The sequence below is a fragment of the Pyxicephalus adspersus genome, chromosome 3, assembly GCF_032062135.1.
Source record: "Pyxicephalus adspersus chromosome 3, UCB_Pads_2.0, whole genome shotgun sequence".
Classification (NCBI taxonomy): Eukaryota; Metazoa; Chordata; class Amphibia; order Anura; family Pyxicephalidae; genus Pyxicephalus; species Pyxicephalus adspersus.
This window is the reverse complement of record NC_092860.1, coordinates 150,040,366-150,058,158: the sequence shown is the minus strand read 5'-3', so window position 1 is coordinate 150,058,158 and position 17,793 is coordinate 150,040,366. Positions and strand designations below refer to the sequence as shown.

The following is a 17,793-nucleotide window of genomic DNA, read 5'->3' as shown; positions in this document are numbered from 1 at the left end:
AGGCAACACCTTTGCACTAGGAGTTACACAGGGTAAAACCTTGAGATTGCTCAGGCAACTTCCTGTAGTAGGGGGTGCCTTTAAATACCTGCAGAGATCCTGGCATAGGCTGTAGAAACAGAGGGCGTGTATGTGTTACCTAGATTTAAGAGAGACACACCCACGCCAGTTCAAACACCAGAGCAAGTCTCCAGCAGGAAGGAAACTCAGGCATGGAGCACAGGTAGTGGGGTTAATCTACCTGAAAGATAGGACCCGGCGGCCGTGCCTGCAATTAGGAGCAGCGGCATGACCTGCAGGGCTAACACTGACTTAGTTATAAAGGAGTTGTAGCTTGACATAAATTGAGATCCGTGAGTGTATTGAGAAAATCCCTGTCTTGCAAACAAAGATGAGAGATCTGTTATGTAAACATCTAGTGCCATATAGCATCTCTAAATAAAAAAAATGATTGTGCTGTATATAGTAAAGATAGATGTATGGAAGCTACTGTTTCTGTCCTGCCTTAATTATAATATGTGGAACAATGATCTCCATTGTCAATGGAGAGAATTTGCCAACCTTTTGCTACCCTTATCACCAAACTCATAAAAGGGACTGCAGTATTTGCCCAACACTACCCTTGCTTTCAACCAGCAAAGGGGGGTCAGCTTATCATGGGGGTCTCCACTCCCATTCCATCTCTCTGTGAAGTGTAGGATTATGTATAAGCTATGGAGTCTAGATTCAGGAAAGTGGATCAGATAGCTTCTGCTGATAGGCTCTTTTGAATGTAGCTCCTTTTAAATAAACAAGCCTGTAATGAAAGCTGTAAAGGTCTCCGAAACAATAATTGGGGGTTGCATAGGCAAACATCTGTCATCATCCGCCTCCTAAATTCACAGAGCCACTCAATTAATTCAGCTGGTGGCCATTGACAGCCGTCATTAGTCCTTGTCTTATGCTATACCTGTCATTGATAGTTAAAAAAAATATGGTCCTGGGCCTTTTAACTAAATCAGAATTTCCTGATTTGATTAGTATTCTCCACCCATGTGACCAGATTTGATCTGACTTTGAGTTTCCTTGTTATGCTTACCTCTAGGAGTCACCTATAAATCAACCTATACTTTTATTAACCATACCCATGCTCAACCATGCACAACCAGCATTACATTTAGAAAATAATTAAAATGAAAATTAACCAGAAAGCAATAAAGCTTTTCTTTCATGTAAAATGTCGATTTTTTTAAAAATCAGAAAAAGAAATAAAAATTTTGACTATCAGTGTTTTGTATATAAGGGTCACCTAGTAATCAACATATACTTTTCTCATCCATACCAATGAACAAATAACAAAATTATTTGCAGCATAATTTCACATTGCACAGAAATAATTTGTAAAAGTAATACAAGTTATTATATTATATACATTTAATAACATCATAATTCAAAAATCAATAAAAAGACAATTAACAAAAAACAACTGTTTAATGTTCTAAAGGTAAAAACTTCTGAAAATAATCAAAGTGAAATACAAACCTTCTAATGTTTTATTTCTAATAATTACAAATCAGATTGAGAAAAAAAAATGACAATCAGTAAGAATGTCTTAGTAAAATCTTTTTTACATTTAGATCTGGTCTTACTAAAATAATGTAACATTTTGGAAAAAATATACAGCTCAGAATTCCAACACTTGAAGAAATGATTGCAAATATCTCTACAAGCACAGTGTTTTTTCCTGTAACACTCATATAAGCTGGGATAAAAGCGATCCACACACTACAGAACACCAGCATGCTGAAGGTTATGTATTTGACTTCATTGAAACTATGCGGTAAATTTCTGGCCAAAAATGCAGCAAAAAAAGTTACAGCTGCTAGAAGTCCCATGTAACCCAGAAGAATGCAAAATGCCACCACAGATCCTTCATTGCACTGAACAATAATTTTGTCTGGATATGAATGAAAATTATTCTCTGGAAAGGGAGGCGCAAGACATAACCAGATTAAGCTAATTAAGACCTGAATGACTGGACAAATAATGAAAGAGTTGGTCAATTTTATGCCAACAAATTTCTTCCAGGATGGTCTTGGTTTAATGGCTTTGAACGCTGAGTAGACCATGATTGTCTTGGCCAGAATAGAGGACACAGCCACTGAGAAGATAATTCCATAGGAGGTATGCCGAGCCATGCAGCTGGCTCTTACTGGATGTCCAATAAATAAAAGTACACAGAGGAAACCTAACATAACAGAGACCAGTAAAAGGACACTTAAGTTTTGATTGTTAGCTTTGATGACTGGAGTGTCTCGGTATATTAGGAAAATTCCCAAGATAACTGATGTTTTAACAAAAAATACTGCAGAAATGGCAGATACAACAATGGAAATTGAATCATTTTCATATGAGAGGAATTCCAATGGTTTTGAAATACACTCATTATTATCATTTGGCCACTTGTCTTCTGCGCACAATATACATGATGTTTTATCTAAAAGAAAAAATAATTTCAAATGTTATATCAATAAAAAAACAAAATCCTGCACAAATATAGGAGAACTAAAAAAGAAACAGGAGTGTCATTAAAATATTAAAAATGATTTATTACATTCTAAAGTATTTATGAAATTCCTAATCTGCAACCTCAATGGCAGCCATTGTACTCCAATGTTAAAGTTCATTAAAGAACATTTTCAGATGTATTTCTCTTTGTCTTCCTTCCTCCTATTCCCCTGAGTAGGTAGACCATACTTACCTAAATTACCTACAACAATATCTAAATGAGATGTACTTACCATCACACAGCCTCTGTCCCAAATTATTTGGGACTCAATAATAGATAAAACAACAGGTAATAACATAAAAGTAAGATCTAACATTTTAAATTAAGCCTTACTGTTTTGCTAACAGGACAAAGAAAATAAAACAAATCTCCCTAATATAAATACACACTATTCAGGATAATATTTAGTATCATGGGAAGGTAAAAAAATATATATATTTATGCATGTAAATAAAGGTATGCTAAAGCAAATTAAAGCTCATTGAAACAGACCTAAACATTGTCGTTGGCAATATGGATCATTCTTTGCAACTTGTGTTGTAGTAATACCCAGTCAAACCTCTTTATATCTTTAATCACAGTCATGTTTTAATATCTCTATGCATTTCCATTGGATTGATTTCCCTACACACCACACAAGTCCAATGAGCATAGAGATGAGGTACCTTTACTTTAAGAAGCAAACACAGGTTCCTATTCTTTCAAAATCACAGATTAATGATTTCAGAACTGCAAAAAAAAAAAAAAAGCCATAACCATCCAACCATAAAATGGGCTAGAATATTACCAACTGGAAAATCATGATTTCTAAAACGTAACATAATGGAGACTAGAGATCAGTGAATCGAAGCTGACGAAGTGGAATAAGATCCGAATTTCAGGAAAAATTTGATTCACAACGAATCCGAAACTCCTCACTATTCGTAGTAACAAGCTAAAATGGCAGCTACACGTGTGAGAACATGGGGCAAGGAACTCTGAGAAAGCGGGATGACCCATAATGACATGCATGCAGCCAATCAGCAGCCAGCCAGCCCTGTGATGTCACAGCCCTATAAATAGCCTCAGCCATCTTAGATTAAGACATTTTACAGCGTTCTGAGAGCAGGGAGAGACGTGTGCAGGCGCTAGGGAGAGTGATAGGATAAACATAATAGTAAGAAAAAAACTCAAAAAATGATTTATAAGTGCAGGGAAAGGATAGGGAGGAATTATTTCACAGCATCTTAGTGCAGGGAGAGACGTCAGAAGACGCTAGGGACTGTGCTAGAAAAGCGATTTACAAGTGCAGGGAAAGAATATTTGGGGATCCAAACAGCCATTATACAGCTCTGTCATTCCATCAATTTATATATCCAGAAAAATATATACGCAGTTCACTGTTGCATTTATTTGTGGTGAGAGCATTTAGTGGCCTATTTCAGTACAAAAAGAAAAATATATACGCACTTCACTGTTGTAGTTATTTGTGGTGAAAGCGTTTAGTGGCCTATTTCTGTACAAAAAGAATAATATATACGCACTTCACTGTTGCAGTTATTTGTGGTGAAAGCGTTTAGTGGTAGAGGCCTAAATGTTTCTGGCACAGGCAGAGGTCGCAGCAGAGTAACACGCCCCCTTACTCTGCTGCGACCTCTGCCTGCAGGAGTCGCAGCGAGAGGTCTAAGCTCCTGGTGTCATCTAGCAGTCATGTCTTGACCAGCAACCCAACGATTCTTGATTGGTTAACTCAGTCATCCACTTCATCCTAAGTGACATCAGACACTCCTAGCCAACAGTTGGTGGGTTCGTCAGACACAACCCTTAGTTGGCATGGCCCGGGAACAGGCCCTGTGCCCTCACCTGTCCTCAACCTGCCTCTCTCCTTTGCTGTTCCCTCAGCCCCAGAAGTATTGTATGCTGTGGGCTCAGCTCCACTATACAGTGAGGACGAGCTAGTAGAGGACAGTCAGCAGCTACTGCCCAGCAAAGATCTGGAGGAGACATCCGCCGCTTTCTCCACTAGGCAGGCAAGTAGTGATGGGGAGAGTTGCGTGGGAGGTGGGGTTGCGAGCGGTCAGGCTCCTGACCCAGAGACCGCTGAGGAGGGCATCAGTGATGTGCATACACTCCTCGATGATGATGAAGCCGATCGCACTTGGGAGCCGGGTGAAGAAGGGGCTTCATCATCATCAGGACAAGAGGGTGGCAGCTTTCCCCTGAGGCAGAGGCTGAGCCAGCAAGGTGGTAGCATGGCTGGTAGTCAGCAGGGTGGCAGTAGTGGGAGGTCGGGAGCCAAATGTGCCCGGGGTAGACCACCTGCTTTGCAGCAGCCTACCTGCCCGGGAAGTAGTGGTGTAGGGGCTCACAGAGGCAGCGGCAGTAGCAGTCAGTCAGTGCAGTGTGTTGGGGGGAAAATCACCTACTCGGCGGTGTGGCAGTTTTTTGTTAAGCCGGCGGAGGATAAAATGGCCATATGTAGAATATGTGGGCAGAAGGTGAAGCGTGGCCAGGGTGCCAATGTTGGCACCATGGCCCTGCATCAACATATGCAGCATCACCATAAAGTGGCCTGGGAGAACCGTGGCTCCGATGTGATGGTCCAGGCTGCCTCAGCAACCGCTGCATCACCCAGTGACACGCACCGGCTTTCAGGCAGCTCCACTACCTCAGCCGAAGGCAGCTGTATGTCATTTCCATCTTCTGCTGATCCAGATGGTACTGCTCCTCCTACTCCTCATCAGTCATTCCGTTCGCAATGGATCACCGAAGTGATTGCCAAGAGACAACAGTATGTGTGCGCTCATCCAAAGGCACAGAAGCTGAATGTGCTCCTGTCCAAGTTGCTGGTGCTGCAGTCCCTCCCTTTCCAAGTGTGTGACTCTGCACCTTTCAGAGAACTGATTGCTTGCCGAGGTGGAGAGTTCCAAGCCATCATTTTGCGAAAAAGGAAGTACCAGCCTTGTACAAATATGTAGAACAGAAGGTGGGACAGTCATTGAGCCTGTCGGTGTCTGCCAAAGTGCACTGCAGCGCTGACGTGTGGAGCTGCAACTACGGTCAGGGACAATACATGTCCTTTACGGCCCACTGGGTGAATGTGATTCCTGCACAGCCACACCAGCAACTGGGCCAGGTGAAACCACTTCTGCCTTCACGTTCTCACGCCGCTGGTCCTGCAACAACGTCTGCCTCTGCCCCCTCATCCTCAACCATGTCCTCAGACTCCATTGCAGGGACAATTCACAGTGCCCCTCCAGCATACCACATGTGCAGGGTACGGCGGTGTCACGCTGTTCTGCACCTGGTTTGCCTGGGGGAACAAAGTCACACAGGGGAGGAACTGCTCCGTGTGATTCATCAAGAAATTTAATCATGGCTTTCTCTGAGACAACTCAAAATTGGAACCATGGTGACCGACAATGGGAAGAACATTGTGTCTGCGCTGCGTCAAGGAAGGCTGAGCCATGCTCCCTGCATGGCACACGTCTTCAATATGGTTGTCAAGTGGTTCCTGAAGTCTTCCACCATCTGCAAGACATTATAAAAATGGCCAGGAAACTTTGCATGCACTTCAGCCACTCGTACACCGCAAAGCACACCCTCCTTGAGCTGCAGCGGCAGAACGGCATCCCCCAACATAGGCTGATATGCGACGTTTCCACCTGTTGGAATTCCACCCCCCATATGTTGGACCAACTATGTGAACAGAGAAAGGCCATCAATGAATTCCTGATGATCCAAGAGGATAGGAGTACTCCCATGTGTAACTTCGAAGTTAGCCAGTGGCAGCTCATGCGTGACACCTGCCGTTTGCTTAGGCCCTTTGAGGAGGCCACGTTATTTGTCGGTCACCAGGACTACAGGATGAACAACGTCATTCCACTGCTTCATGTCCTGGAACAGATGCTGGTAAATCTTGCTGGTCAGGGGACTGGACATGTGGCGCCTAGATCTCACGGCCACATGAGCCCTGTTGGGCTGAACTGGAGGAGGAGGAGGACATTAGAGCAAAGGCAATGTATAGCGAAATGGGTGGCTTATCTACTCAGGTGACAGGAGAGGAGGAGCAGGAGCAGCCAGAGGAGCAAGAGGGAGATGAGAAAGATGAGGCAGAGGACCCAGACACACCGTGGCCGTATGCAGGGGAGATGTAAGCAGGGAGTCCCTCTGAGTCACTTGCAGAAATAACTAGCTGCATGCTCACTTGCTTGCGCAGTGACAGCCGAATTGTCACCATTCGGCAGAGGGATGACTTTTGGCATCTCCACCTGCCTATCTGCGCCATCGTCCATCCTCTCGCAGGTCTGACCGGGGGGAGGGAGCCCTCTGCACTCACGTTCCACTGCCATGGCTGCTGGGGAGGGGTGGGGTGGCAGGAGCAGTACCAGCTATATCAGCAGCAAACTGTGTCTAGAGTCGCTGATGAGCAGCTTTCTTCACCTGCATAGTGAAGAAACTACTGACCGGCAGCTAGACATAGAGCAGAACCTGAACCAGCAGGTGGCGGCATACTAGGAGTGCACCCTGCCAGCTGTCATTGAAGATCCGGTGAACTATTGGGCGGCCAAACTTGGAGTTTGCCCTGGAAAAGCTATCCTGCCCGGCCAGTAGTGTGGCATCAGAGCGGGTGTTTAGTGCGGTGGGGGCCATAGTTACCCCAAGAAAAACTCGCCTGTCCACCCAAAATGTGGAGAAACTGACCTTTGTTAAGATCATTCAGGCGTGGATCAGCCAGGGTTTCCACCCACCAATGCTTGATGCATCTGATTAGATGGTCCATGCCGCCTGACCCAAACTGTGACAAAAGAGACCAGTTTCTTCTGGCTACCTGCCTCAGCTACTACTCTAATGCCACACGCCTGATGCCACAAATCAGATGCCAAGTGCTCCTTCTTTCACCCACCTTCGTCAGCGGGTACTGGTATTGCCACCCACCGCCCCACTCTGTCACCGGGTAACTTTGTGGTCTCCTGATGCTGCTGCTGCCATCTCCACACTATGTCACCTTTCCACTCTGTGGTGTCCTGATGCTGCTGCTGCCATCTCCACTCTATGTTACCTTGCCACTCTGTGGTCTCTTGATGCTGCTGCTGCCATCTCCACACTATGTCACCTTGCCACTCTGTGGTCTCCTGATGCTGCTGCGGCCATCTCCACACTATGTCACCTTGCCACTCTGTGGTCTCCTGATGCTGCCCCCACCTCCACACTATGTCATTGTGCCACTTTGTGGCCTCCTGATGCTGTCGCCACCTCCAGGCTCTGTCATTGTGCCACTCTGTGGTCCCCGCCTAATGCTGCTGCTGCCGCCTCCTCTGTGGCCTCCTCCTGATGTTGCTGCTGCCGCCACCTCCAGACTCTCTCATTGTGCCACTCTGTGGCCAGTTATCCCTGTGGTAAATTTCATGACACCTCCTGCTCTGAATCCTAAAAAGTTACAAGGATCAAGAGGCCCAACTTTCACGGTCTGTATTCATAGTGAGCCTCTTGATGCTGCCGCCACCTCCAGACTCAGTCATTGTGCCACTCTGTGGTCTCCACCTGATGCTGCTGCTGCCGCCACCTGTGTTGCCTCCTCCTGATGTTGATGCTGCTGCCACCTCAATGACTCCAGTCATTGTGCCACTCTGTGGCCAGTTATCCCTGTGGTAAATTTTCTGACACCTCCTGCTCCGAAACCAAAAGTTATAAGGATCAAGAGGCCTCACTTTCACGGTCTGTATTCATACCGGAAAATCCTGATGCTGCTGCCACCTCCACACTCAGTCATTGTGCCACTCTGTGGCCTCAGCCTGATGCTGCTGCAGCAGCCACCTCAGTCACCCTCTCGACTCTGTTGGGGGGGCTCTACTTGTATAAGTGGTTAATAGAACAGGTTCTGTAGACATCTATGTGGAATCAGCTGACGAGGGTGTAAAAGGAATGCACTTCTTCTTGGCGCTAACATAGACCTGTAAGGCTGAGTTCACACTTTAGTTATTTGGTCAGTTTTGGCCTCGTGACTACCCAAATAAGTGAAGTGTGCAGTGATTCTATTAGCGACGCCTGTCATCTGCATGTCATACTGACTCACAGTATTATTTTGCTACCACAGCAGATTTCCTTTGCATGTTACTGCAAGACATCGTGTTCTACACCACTATCAAGGCTCTCTGCAGCCCGGATATAGCCATTTTTTAACGTGATTTGCCACAAATAAATTCAGATCGAAGAGAATCTTTTCTGAAAGTTCAGCGAACCAGCCGAATCAAATTTTCGAGAAATTTGCCCATCTCTAATGGAGACCAATGAAAAGACAGTTAAGTTTGGAATGTTAGCTTTGATGAATAGAGTGTCATTGTATATTAGAAGAATTTCCAAAATAACTGGTGTTCTGACAAAAAATACTGCAGAGATGGCAGATATAACAATGGAAACCGAATTATTCTCATATGAGAGGAATTCCAATGGCTTTGAAATACACTCAATATTATCATTCGGCCACTTGTCTTTTGGGCACATAATACATGACGTTTTATCTAAAAAAAAAAAAATAATATCAAGTACAATGAACATAGAGATGAGCCTTTGCTTTAAGAAGACAACAAAGTTCCCTATTCCTTCAAAAAAAAAAACAATCATTGATTTCACAACTGCAAAAAAAAAAAAAAAAGACATAAAATCCCATAATTCCCACAAAATGGCCTTGAATATTACCAACTGGAAAATAATTACTTTCACCTGTTTCGTTAGATATTTCTCCGACTGAACACTCAATACATTCAAAGCAGCAATGGTAAATTCCTTTCTTTATAGATCTTCTGTAACCTTCAGGGCACTCTTCAGAGCATAGAGAGGTGGGAATCTAAACCACAATAAAAAATAAAGAAAGAAAAATTATTTTAGGGAAAGAAAACATCTGGCACAGGAATTTTTGATTACTACCAATATAGTTCTGCTTTAGACTAGGTAGATCGATCTTTGTACATGTTTAAATATAATACTGATTTAAAACCTTCTAATAAATTACTATTTATTATCTTGTAATAAATTACAAAAGATACTTGGTTGCTTTAGTTTGCCTGTATTTCTTTAAAAACTATTTTAAAGTGCAAAAAGTGAACTCTGCATTGCATTGTTTCCAACCAACCTCTACTTCAATACAGGAAACAGTCAGCAGAATGAACCTGCAAAGTTAGGTTAATCCTATTAAAATATACTTTATTATACTTCAGCATTGTTGGGGGGGGGGGGTGGATTTTACCCCCCACCCCCATCACACACACACAAAAGAAAATGTGCAAACAATTCCCTTTTTGGAATCAGTAGAACAATCCCAATGTAGACATTGCTCAATCCATTCCTAAAAAAAAAGTTTTAAAAAGGAAATATATGTGTAAAAATTACTTTTGTGTTTTTCATAATTATTTATTTTTATAATGGTTCAAAAAAACCCTAGACCAAAGAGGTTATTTAGTTAGTTAACAAAGTCTCCTATTCGGGATAAACAATTTAACGTTTGGATTTTTCTCAGCTGCACAAAAATAAACTTGGATTATTAAATATCATTATACAATATTCTCTCTTTTTTTTAATTAGATACCCACTAACCACATCTGAACATATGAAAATACATATTCACACTAACCATGCCATGCTTCCATCGTAGAAGGTCTTTCATTATCATTTGTTCATCTAGTTCATGGGATGAGACATTAAAAACTGAAAATTTTGTTAAAAGAAAGGTATTGTGAGTTCTGACTGTAAAACTATATAAATTATAATGTGAAGGCATTTCTCCTTTTTCGTTAAAAAATACATAATCCCCAGCAGGATCTTGGAAGTGAATTCTTCCTAAAAAATGCTGAAGAAATAAATATACATTGCACAAACTTTTATTAAAAAAACTTGCTATCCTTTAAAAAACACAAATATTCTGTAAAGAGATAAAAAATTCACTAACCCCTTATCTCATTGGTGAATACTAATTCCTAATATATTATATTAAATTATGGAGGATATGCAGGAGCAATATACATATGCGTTTATTTTTCTAGTAGCTAAACTTTGTAAATCTTTCTTGTGATGTCAGTTGTGTTATCTGCATTAATAAGGACTGACCAGCCCTAAGAGAAGGAGAAGTGAAGAAGGATCTGATGATTGATATAATATGTAGTTTTATTCTTTTGATAGGAGATGATAAAATAGAAAAATGTACCCTTTGTCATGTAGCACCCAGTGTCTCCCACCCCAATCTCCTTACAAGACTGGCTCCTGGCACCTTGTTTATAAGCCTCGCTGCCCAGCTAGTTTCCCACCTGACATCATCACATTCCATGTAAGTCTTTCAGCCTTTTACTGCATGGGATGATGCCAAGAGCATGTCCAAAACTCTGGAGTAATGGGTAGTAGAGTGGTGGACATAGCTAACAGTTGGCTCCCATGCAGAACTGGGCATATAGTAGCCATTGACTCTTGTAGTGGGAAGTGAGACCCTCTGCAAAAATACAAAATACTTTGACTGAAGTTTAGCTTTAAAGTATGTCCTAGGTCCTAGGACCCAGGCATCTGCTAAGTCAATGAAAGTAGTCCCCGGGTTACATACGAGATAGGGACTGTAGGTTTGTTCTTGAGTTGAATTTGTATGTATGTCGGAACATGTGCATTAATTTAATAAATGCAGTTAGGACAGATGTTTGTCTTAACACAATATTAGACAGCATGGTGTGAGTTACGGTATAAAATCTTCACTGTGAGTTAATCACAAAGCAAAAAGAAACTTTGGGGAGCATAGACATTCATTAACTTCTGAAGCAAGCTGTGTTTTAATATGCAAAAAAGAAATAACTGCAGAATTTGTCTTGGTCATTAAAGAGTTGCAGGATGTTGCAGAAAGAGCTCAGTCCTTAAAATCACTCACAACCTCAGCTGTGAAGAATTCAAAAGAATGTGTCTGCGAGTCATGCAAAACAACCATCAAGCCTCCGTCCTGCACACAAGGGAGCAGAAAAGCCCCGTTTCGTCATCCGTATGTCAGATTTCCTAACTCGGGGACTACCTGTATGCACTAGAAGTGCATGTGACATTGTGAGAATGTAAGAAAACAGTTGGGGGAAAACCTATTGCCATCCCACAACAGGATAAGAGTGATTCTTATATGTCGGGATGGTATTTGAAACAAATCTAAATTATTGGCTTTGATTATTATGTTTAGAACCACTGAAAACATTTGATTTATTAAAGCTCTCCAAGACTAGAGTGTATTTGGTCGATGATTGAAAACATTTGCCAAATAATAGAGAATTATTAAGATATCCATTTTAGGTTTGCAGGATTTGTGACTCAGTGGCAGTGGTCACCAGCAATCTGAGAGGACTGAAAGAATAATTGGCAGCAGAGTCTAACTAGGGCTGACCCTCTTTATCTTATACGAAAACCAAAGATTAGATGTTTACACACACTTTAAATTTTATGAGCATATTTAAGATGTTCGTTCGTATTTTCTTACAACCTTTTGCATATATTGATGATCTCTCAAGAAGTCACCTCTAGGGAAGATTGACTTGAATAACTGAATTTCATGTAGAGAATGTGCCATGGCATACACAGCTTTGTACACCTGGTAAGTGGTTCTAAATTCACTAGTGTAGTACAGATTATTGCTTAATTTGCCCATCTGTATAGTATTGTTGCACTGATGCAGGGTAATGCCATACATTTTTCTTATTGCCAAATTTAACTTATGGTTTGACGTTAAGCATTTAAAATAAATTGCTATTAAATGTTCCAAAAAAAGGTCATTTGGTCGATTAGCAGGACTGAGATTGTCTAGAAATCTCTTCAAATTTGGTATCTTTCTCTTTAATGGAAAAAATACCAAACTTCCATGGAAAACTCTTTTATTTCTTGAAGATAAGATAACATTAGTTGTAGGACCTGCTGGCAAAATAAATGTTTTGTCATTATGACCACCACAATCTTCTCCAATAAACATTATAACTGAGAATGAGATGGAACACAGCACAACAATTTTTGAAGTTGATTTATTAAAAATCTCAATCTTTCGTAGTTTCTGTTTTGAAGTTTCATCTTTTTCTGAAGATATAGAAATTACAAACTCAATGCAGATATCAAAACTGGCAGCTACTTTCTTCAGCTCCTGACTTTCACCGCCATCATCCTCAGATTCAATGACACCAATCCACGTCCAGCCAAAGTGTTTGAGTAATTTAACAATTGCCAAGTACTGGATCTGATTACCAGGAAGAGTGTAAAAGAAGGACGGGTACGTGTGCTTGTTGGCTACAACAGCATCTGCTGAACCATAGCTGATCTAAATAGTAATAATACCAAGTAGAAATCTAAATCTTTTGTAGACAGTGTCTGATATATACTAATGACAATTTTTAGGTCAAAATTAAACAAAGAAATACTTAAATACATTTTTATAATTATGTATTTTAACATGCATACATTTAGCCTTTATTTAGCCAACTGCTCTGTAATGCACAAATAGTTTATTTTACAAGCTTGGATCACAAAAGAGTTTTCATTTGTCCTAAAAACTAAAACTTGATGAATTGCATTGTGGATAATGAGAAAGAAGAACATTTGATCATCTTTGCTTGGAGATTTTGGCCCTGATTCATCAATGAAATCCGCGTACGCTCAAGGCGCGTATTTACGCACTGGACAGGAACTCGGTTAACTCTTGCCCAACAGGAAAGAAATAAGTGATTTTAAATATATTTTAAGATAAAATATGCTTTTTTCTTAGTGCATATAGATGTTTTAAACATTTAAACAGCACAAACATTTTTGTTGTTGAATAGCCCGACGGCTTCCGATTTCGGATCGCGAATATGAATGCGAGAGCGAGTGTCCGATTTTGCTTGGTGAATCAGGGCCTTTGTTTTAATTTTAACCTTTACTTACATTATTGCATGGGTTGATAAAATTCCGCTTAAAATAATAAATTGTACATCATTCTCTGGTGCCTATGGATCCTCCTAAATACCATAGTAACTTTCTCTTTAATTAATACAGCACACCATTTTAAAATCTTTTGGATCTATTTATTAAGTACGTAAGTTTATTAAATTTTCTTCCATTCTTTATTAAAAAATTATTAGTTTCATACTTTGTTCCTTGGTTAGAACAATTATTAAAAAAGTAAAACTTTGTAACACTGTCTTTATTCCCTATATTGGATGTCCCTCATATAGAAAATGGTCTGAGTGAATGTTTCTCACAATGTCCTGATTATCTGGGTGACATTGCATTACTATAGCTAGAGATGATCAATAGTCCAAAACTCTGAATTTGTTAAAATTCATACTGTATTGCTTAATTCTGAGTTTAGAAAATTCTGATTTGATTTTGTATGTTATCATGTTATCATTATATCATTATATACATATCATAACCACCTACCATTACTGCAAATCATACTTCATCTAACAATCACTGTTGTTTTGTACATATTTCTTGATTAGCATGTTTTAATAGCTGATTAGTACTAGCATATGTTTTAGAGTGAAATGTATTAATATTTTTCTGATAATAACGATGTTTACCTGAGGCTTCTTAATGGGTCAACAATTATTTACCTATAACATTTGAATAAACTAGGACCTTTATGGGAGAATCACAAGACATTTTTTAAATTTTAAAGACAATTTTACAGAAAGCTGTAAATTTAATAAAAAGACTAAAATGTGATTGACAGTGGACAAGTTTCATGAAACTTTAGTAACTGCGTTCAATTTAAATATAAAATTTTTTTTTAGTGTTTGTATATTGAAATAGCTTGTTTGTATGGGTGTGCATGTGTACGTGTCCAAGGGATTGATTAAGTTAGCTCCAGAACATCAAAAAGTTGTGCAATTTTAACAAATATCATTATATCATGCAACATATCTTTTACCTGGGTATAACCATATATATTCAGAATTTCAAAAATATGTAAAGAAGTCTTTGCAGTTTGATCTCCAATAAAGCCAGTTATTTTGCCATGGTCATGACAAGCGTAATTAGGAATGGTCTCGCCAGACCCAGATAATATACACAGGGCACTTTCTACAGCCTTACTCACATCATTACAGGAATCCTGCACAAGATATCCTAGAGTCAAATTGGGTAAAATATTGGGATTCTGATTTATTTCATCTATTGCAAAAATGAAAGCCATAATGTGTCTGTAGTGACGTGGCAAAGGGCTATAATATAACAAAACACACATATTTTAATGGTAACTAATTTTGAAAACAAAAACATTGTTCTATAGGATACATACAAGTGTTGATACACGGAAGCAAACTGTAATACCTAGGTGATCCTTCAAACTTAGAATGAATTTCTAAGTATATTTGTTGTTTCACTAACCTTTCAGCAAAACACTCTAGTTTGCTAGATTGTTAGTCAACGTTTCCTTTACTCTTTTCTGCCAATGACATGCATCACACATTATGGTACTGAAAAAGTTAAACAACTTTGTTTTACATTCAACAGGCTCTGGACTGTAACTAAATCACTTTTTTAAGATAAAATACATGGTGCTCTCCCCTCCCTCCATGTTTTTTCCCCCTTGCATTACATCCAGAGATCCTTCTGACACTAGTCATTGTGGTTTTGGTTGCCCAGTGGAAGTGGTAGAGTGCTAAACCAAAACGATTAGTGTCAAGTTGGTGAACAGGAGAATATCCAATCCCTGATCCCCTCAACAGAGTATGAACCTGGAATTGTTCAGCTCTCAACACTTCCACGTTCACAGTTCCCAGCTCCTAACGTTTGTGGTCAGGGTAACAGCTTATCAATCAGCTACAACAGGTTGGATAAACAATAGCAATAATAATACAGTATATTTGTCTTTTTAATTTTATTTATTATTTGTCTTTTTAAAATTGCTTTCAGAAACTTTATAATGATTTGTAAATTTTAAGTTAAAAGTAAGGATTTTAAAATGTATAGGCAAAAATCCACATAAGACTCACATTACTCCTAAGTTCACATTGTTTAGTAAAACACCAACAAAAATAAGAAACTATAAGACCTATAATGCAGTGTAAAAAGTAATGGATAACCCTTTCTTTAAGGGAGGGGCATTATATTAGTTCCTTTTATTAGTTTAGGGAGAGCTTTTTGATTGAGAAGGTTAACTTTATTTCTACTTAGAGACAAGATGTATAGACAGATTTTCTATTACAAGAATGTAGAGACCGCAGAATATACAGTTGTGTAAACTTTGCCATCAACAGGACAATTTTAGTAAGCAAGGCTAGGCTCAACTTTACTAGAGACAGAGTTGTCAGTTTACTAAAGTTCTTCAGGAAGGTAGCTCATTGTGGGAGAACCTAAGTTATCCTGCAGACTTGGAACAAACTTCTTCAATTATTTTTTTTAATGTCTGTTATTATGTCGGAAAACTTTGTAACTCCCATGTGTCATATCAGCCTAGAGAGTGTTTTGCTGAAAGGTTAGTGAAATAACAAATATACTTTGAAATTCATTCTAAGTTTGATGGATCACCTAGGTTCTGTCATGACAGCCTATCTTCCATAGTCTTGTACGAGCAAGCTAAATCAGGCCATAGCACACAGACTAGGATTTACTACAAGAACTAGGTTACTGCAGAGAATACAACAGTGTAAAATTGACCCTGGGCTGAAGACTCCATCCCTCTCCCAGGTTAGAAACTGGACATAGTTCCAGAGTATCTGCCTAACCTTAAAAAAATGGGAATTGATTTTTTCAAAAAAAGATTGCATTGGAGTCTGGGACCAGATGTTGTTTAGGCTGTTTGCGGTCAAAAGGGTGTGTGAACCTGTGTGCTAGGAGAGCCAGGGAGGTGTCCCAAAATTTAGCTGGAGCAGTAGGTCTGAGAGAGAGTGAGCCAAGAGGCTACATTTATGGTATTGTAACGATACTGATGACCTGCAAGGAAAAACAGTATTAATTTTGTTTTCATATTTTACAGTTAGCAGACCACCCAGAAATCTTAATTGGACTTAGGAATACTTCTGTGCAAGCAGTACATTTCATGCATACTCCTCAGACATCCTGATTTATTTCTATAATGCAGGCTTCATACTGCATAACACAGGACAGAACTATAACTTACCTTGTACTGCAACACAAATGCCTAATGTTGTACATAGCTGTAAAATGAAGAACAAAGTATGTAACAAATTTGGATGCTCCAGTTAGATTTTTTATTCATATCAGTGAATAATTGATAAAATTACAGTAAACTTTTTAAAGTTAAAAATTTGTTTAACGTTAAAAATTTGTTTAACACACTGTCTTTGTATTTGGGATCCTCAACAGTGAACAAAAACATATTTTTTAATATGTTACCACTAAAGAGGCGACAGAATTGCAGTCTATAAAGATGCACACTAAAAAGGTTTGTGCAATGCCGTTAGAGGAAGAAATTCAAGAATGATATGGATCAGGATACAATATAATATTTGTCTCATTGTTTCTATTTGCTTTCCTGCGAAATTACATTCTGCATTGCCTTGCTGTGCAACAGAATTGAATGTCAGACACATATTGCTCCTGTTTCAGATTACAAATTTTCCCATTAATCTATGGTTCCCAGTACTTCAATAGTTTAACAAATGGAACATGAACAAATCTGTGCAAAGCCTATTCATAAAGATGACAGAAAGTTACAGATAATACTTACAGAAAACAAGAATAATGGAAGAATTCTCTATTGTAAAATTGATGAACAGTGAATATTCCACCAATAATAATGTCACCATTCTGGAACTGACCTGTATTAATTTCAGGGATTATTTTCCTGATCAAACATTGTGAATTTGTGCCCAGTTTGTGATTTAGTGTGATTAGTAATATTAAGGTACTGAAACATGCCATTGTTTTATAAAATAGTAATCTTTCAAACATTTCCAGTAAAATCAATATTAAAAAGAGTGGAAAAAACATATATATTGCAACCTTTCTGATAATGAGCAGATCTTCTATAGACTGCATGAACTGAGTGACATTATATAGTTTTCAGGGTTCTGGTGAGATGATAGCTGAATGTTAGAATATTATATTTAGACTGTCTTGGCTGATATTAAAAAAAATCATTTCTTGTTATTCTTGCTATTGACTTTTAGTCTGTTTAATAAAATAAGACATTCCAAACCAGCATGTTTTCTTACTGTTAAAAAAAATCCTTGTTGAGAACCTCAGACAAACAGCAATGTGTAATTGTGTATATATATATATATATATATATATATATATATATATATATATATATATATATA

At 39.2% G+C, this 17,793-nt stretch overlaps 1 protein-coding gene across 1 annotated transcript; it reads right to left on the bottom strand.

The window, feature by feature from the left end:
- Window positions 1–1,577: 1,577 nt before the first annotated feature.
- LOC140327522 (vomeronasal type-2 receptor 26-like) lies at window positions 1,578–14,699 on the bottom strand. Its single transcript, XM_072406913.1, has 4 exons — window positions 14,604–14,699; window positions 12,624–12,842; window positions 9,251–9,374; window positions 1,578–2,476 (listed from the first exon to the last, which is right to left on the bottom strand). The coding sequence occupies exons 1-4, from the start codon at window positions 14,697–14,699 to the stop codon at window positions 1,578–1,580; spliced, it is 1,338 nt and encodes a 445-aa protein (XP_072263014.1).
- Between the last annotated feature and the right edge of the window lie 3,094 nt (window positions 14,700–17,793).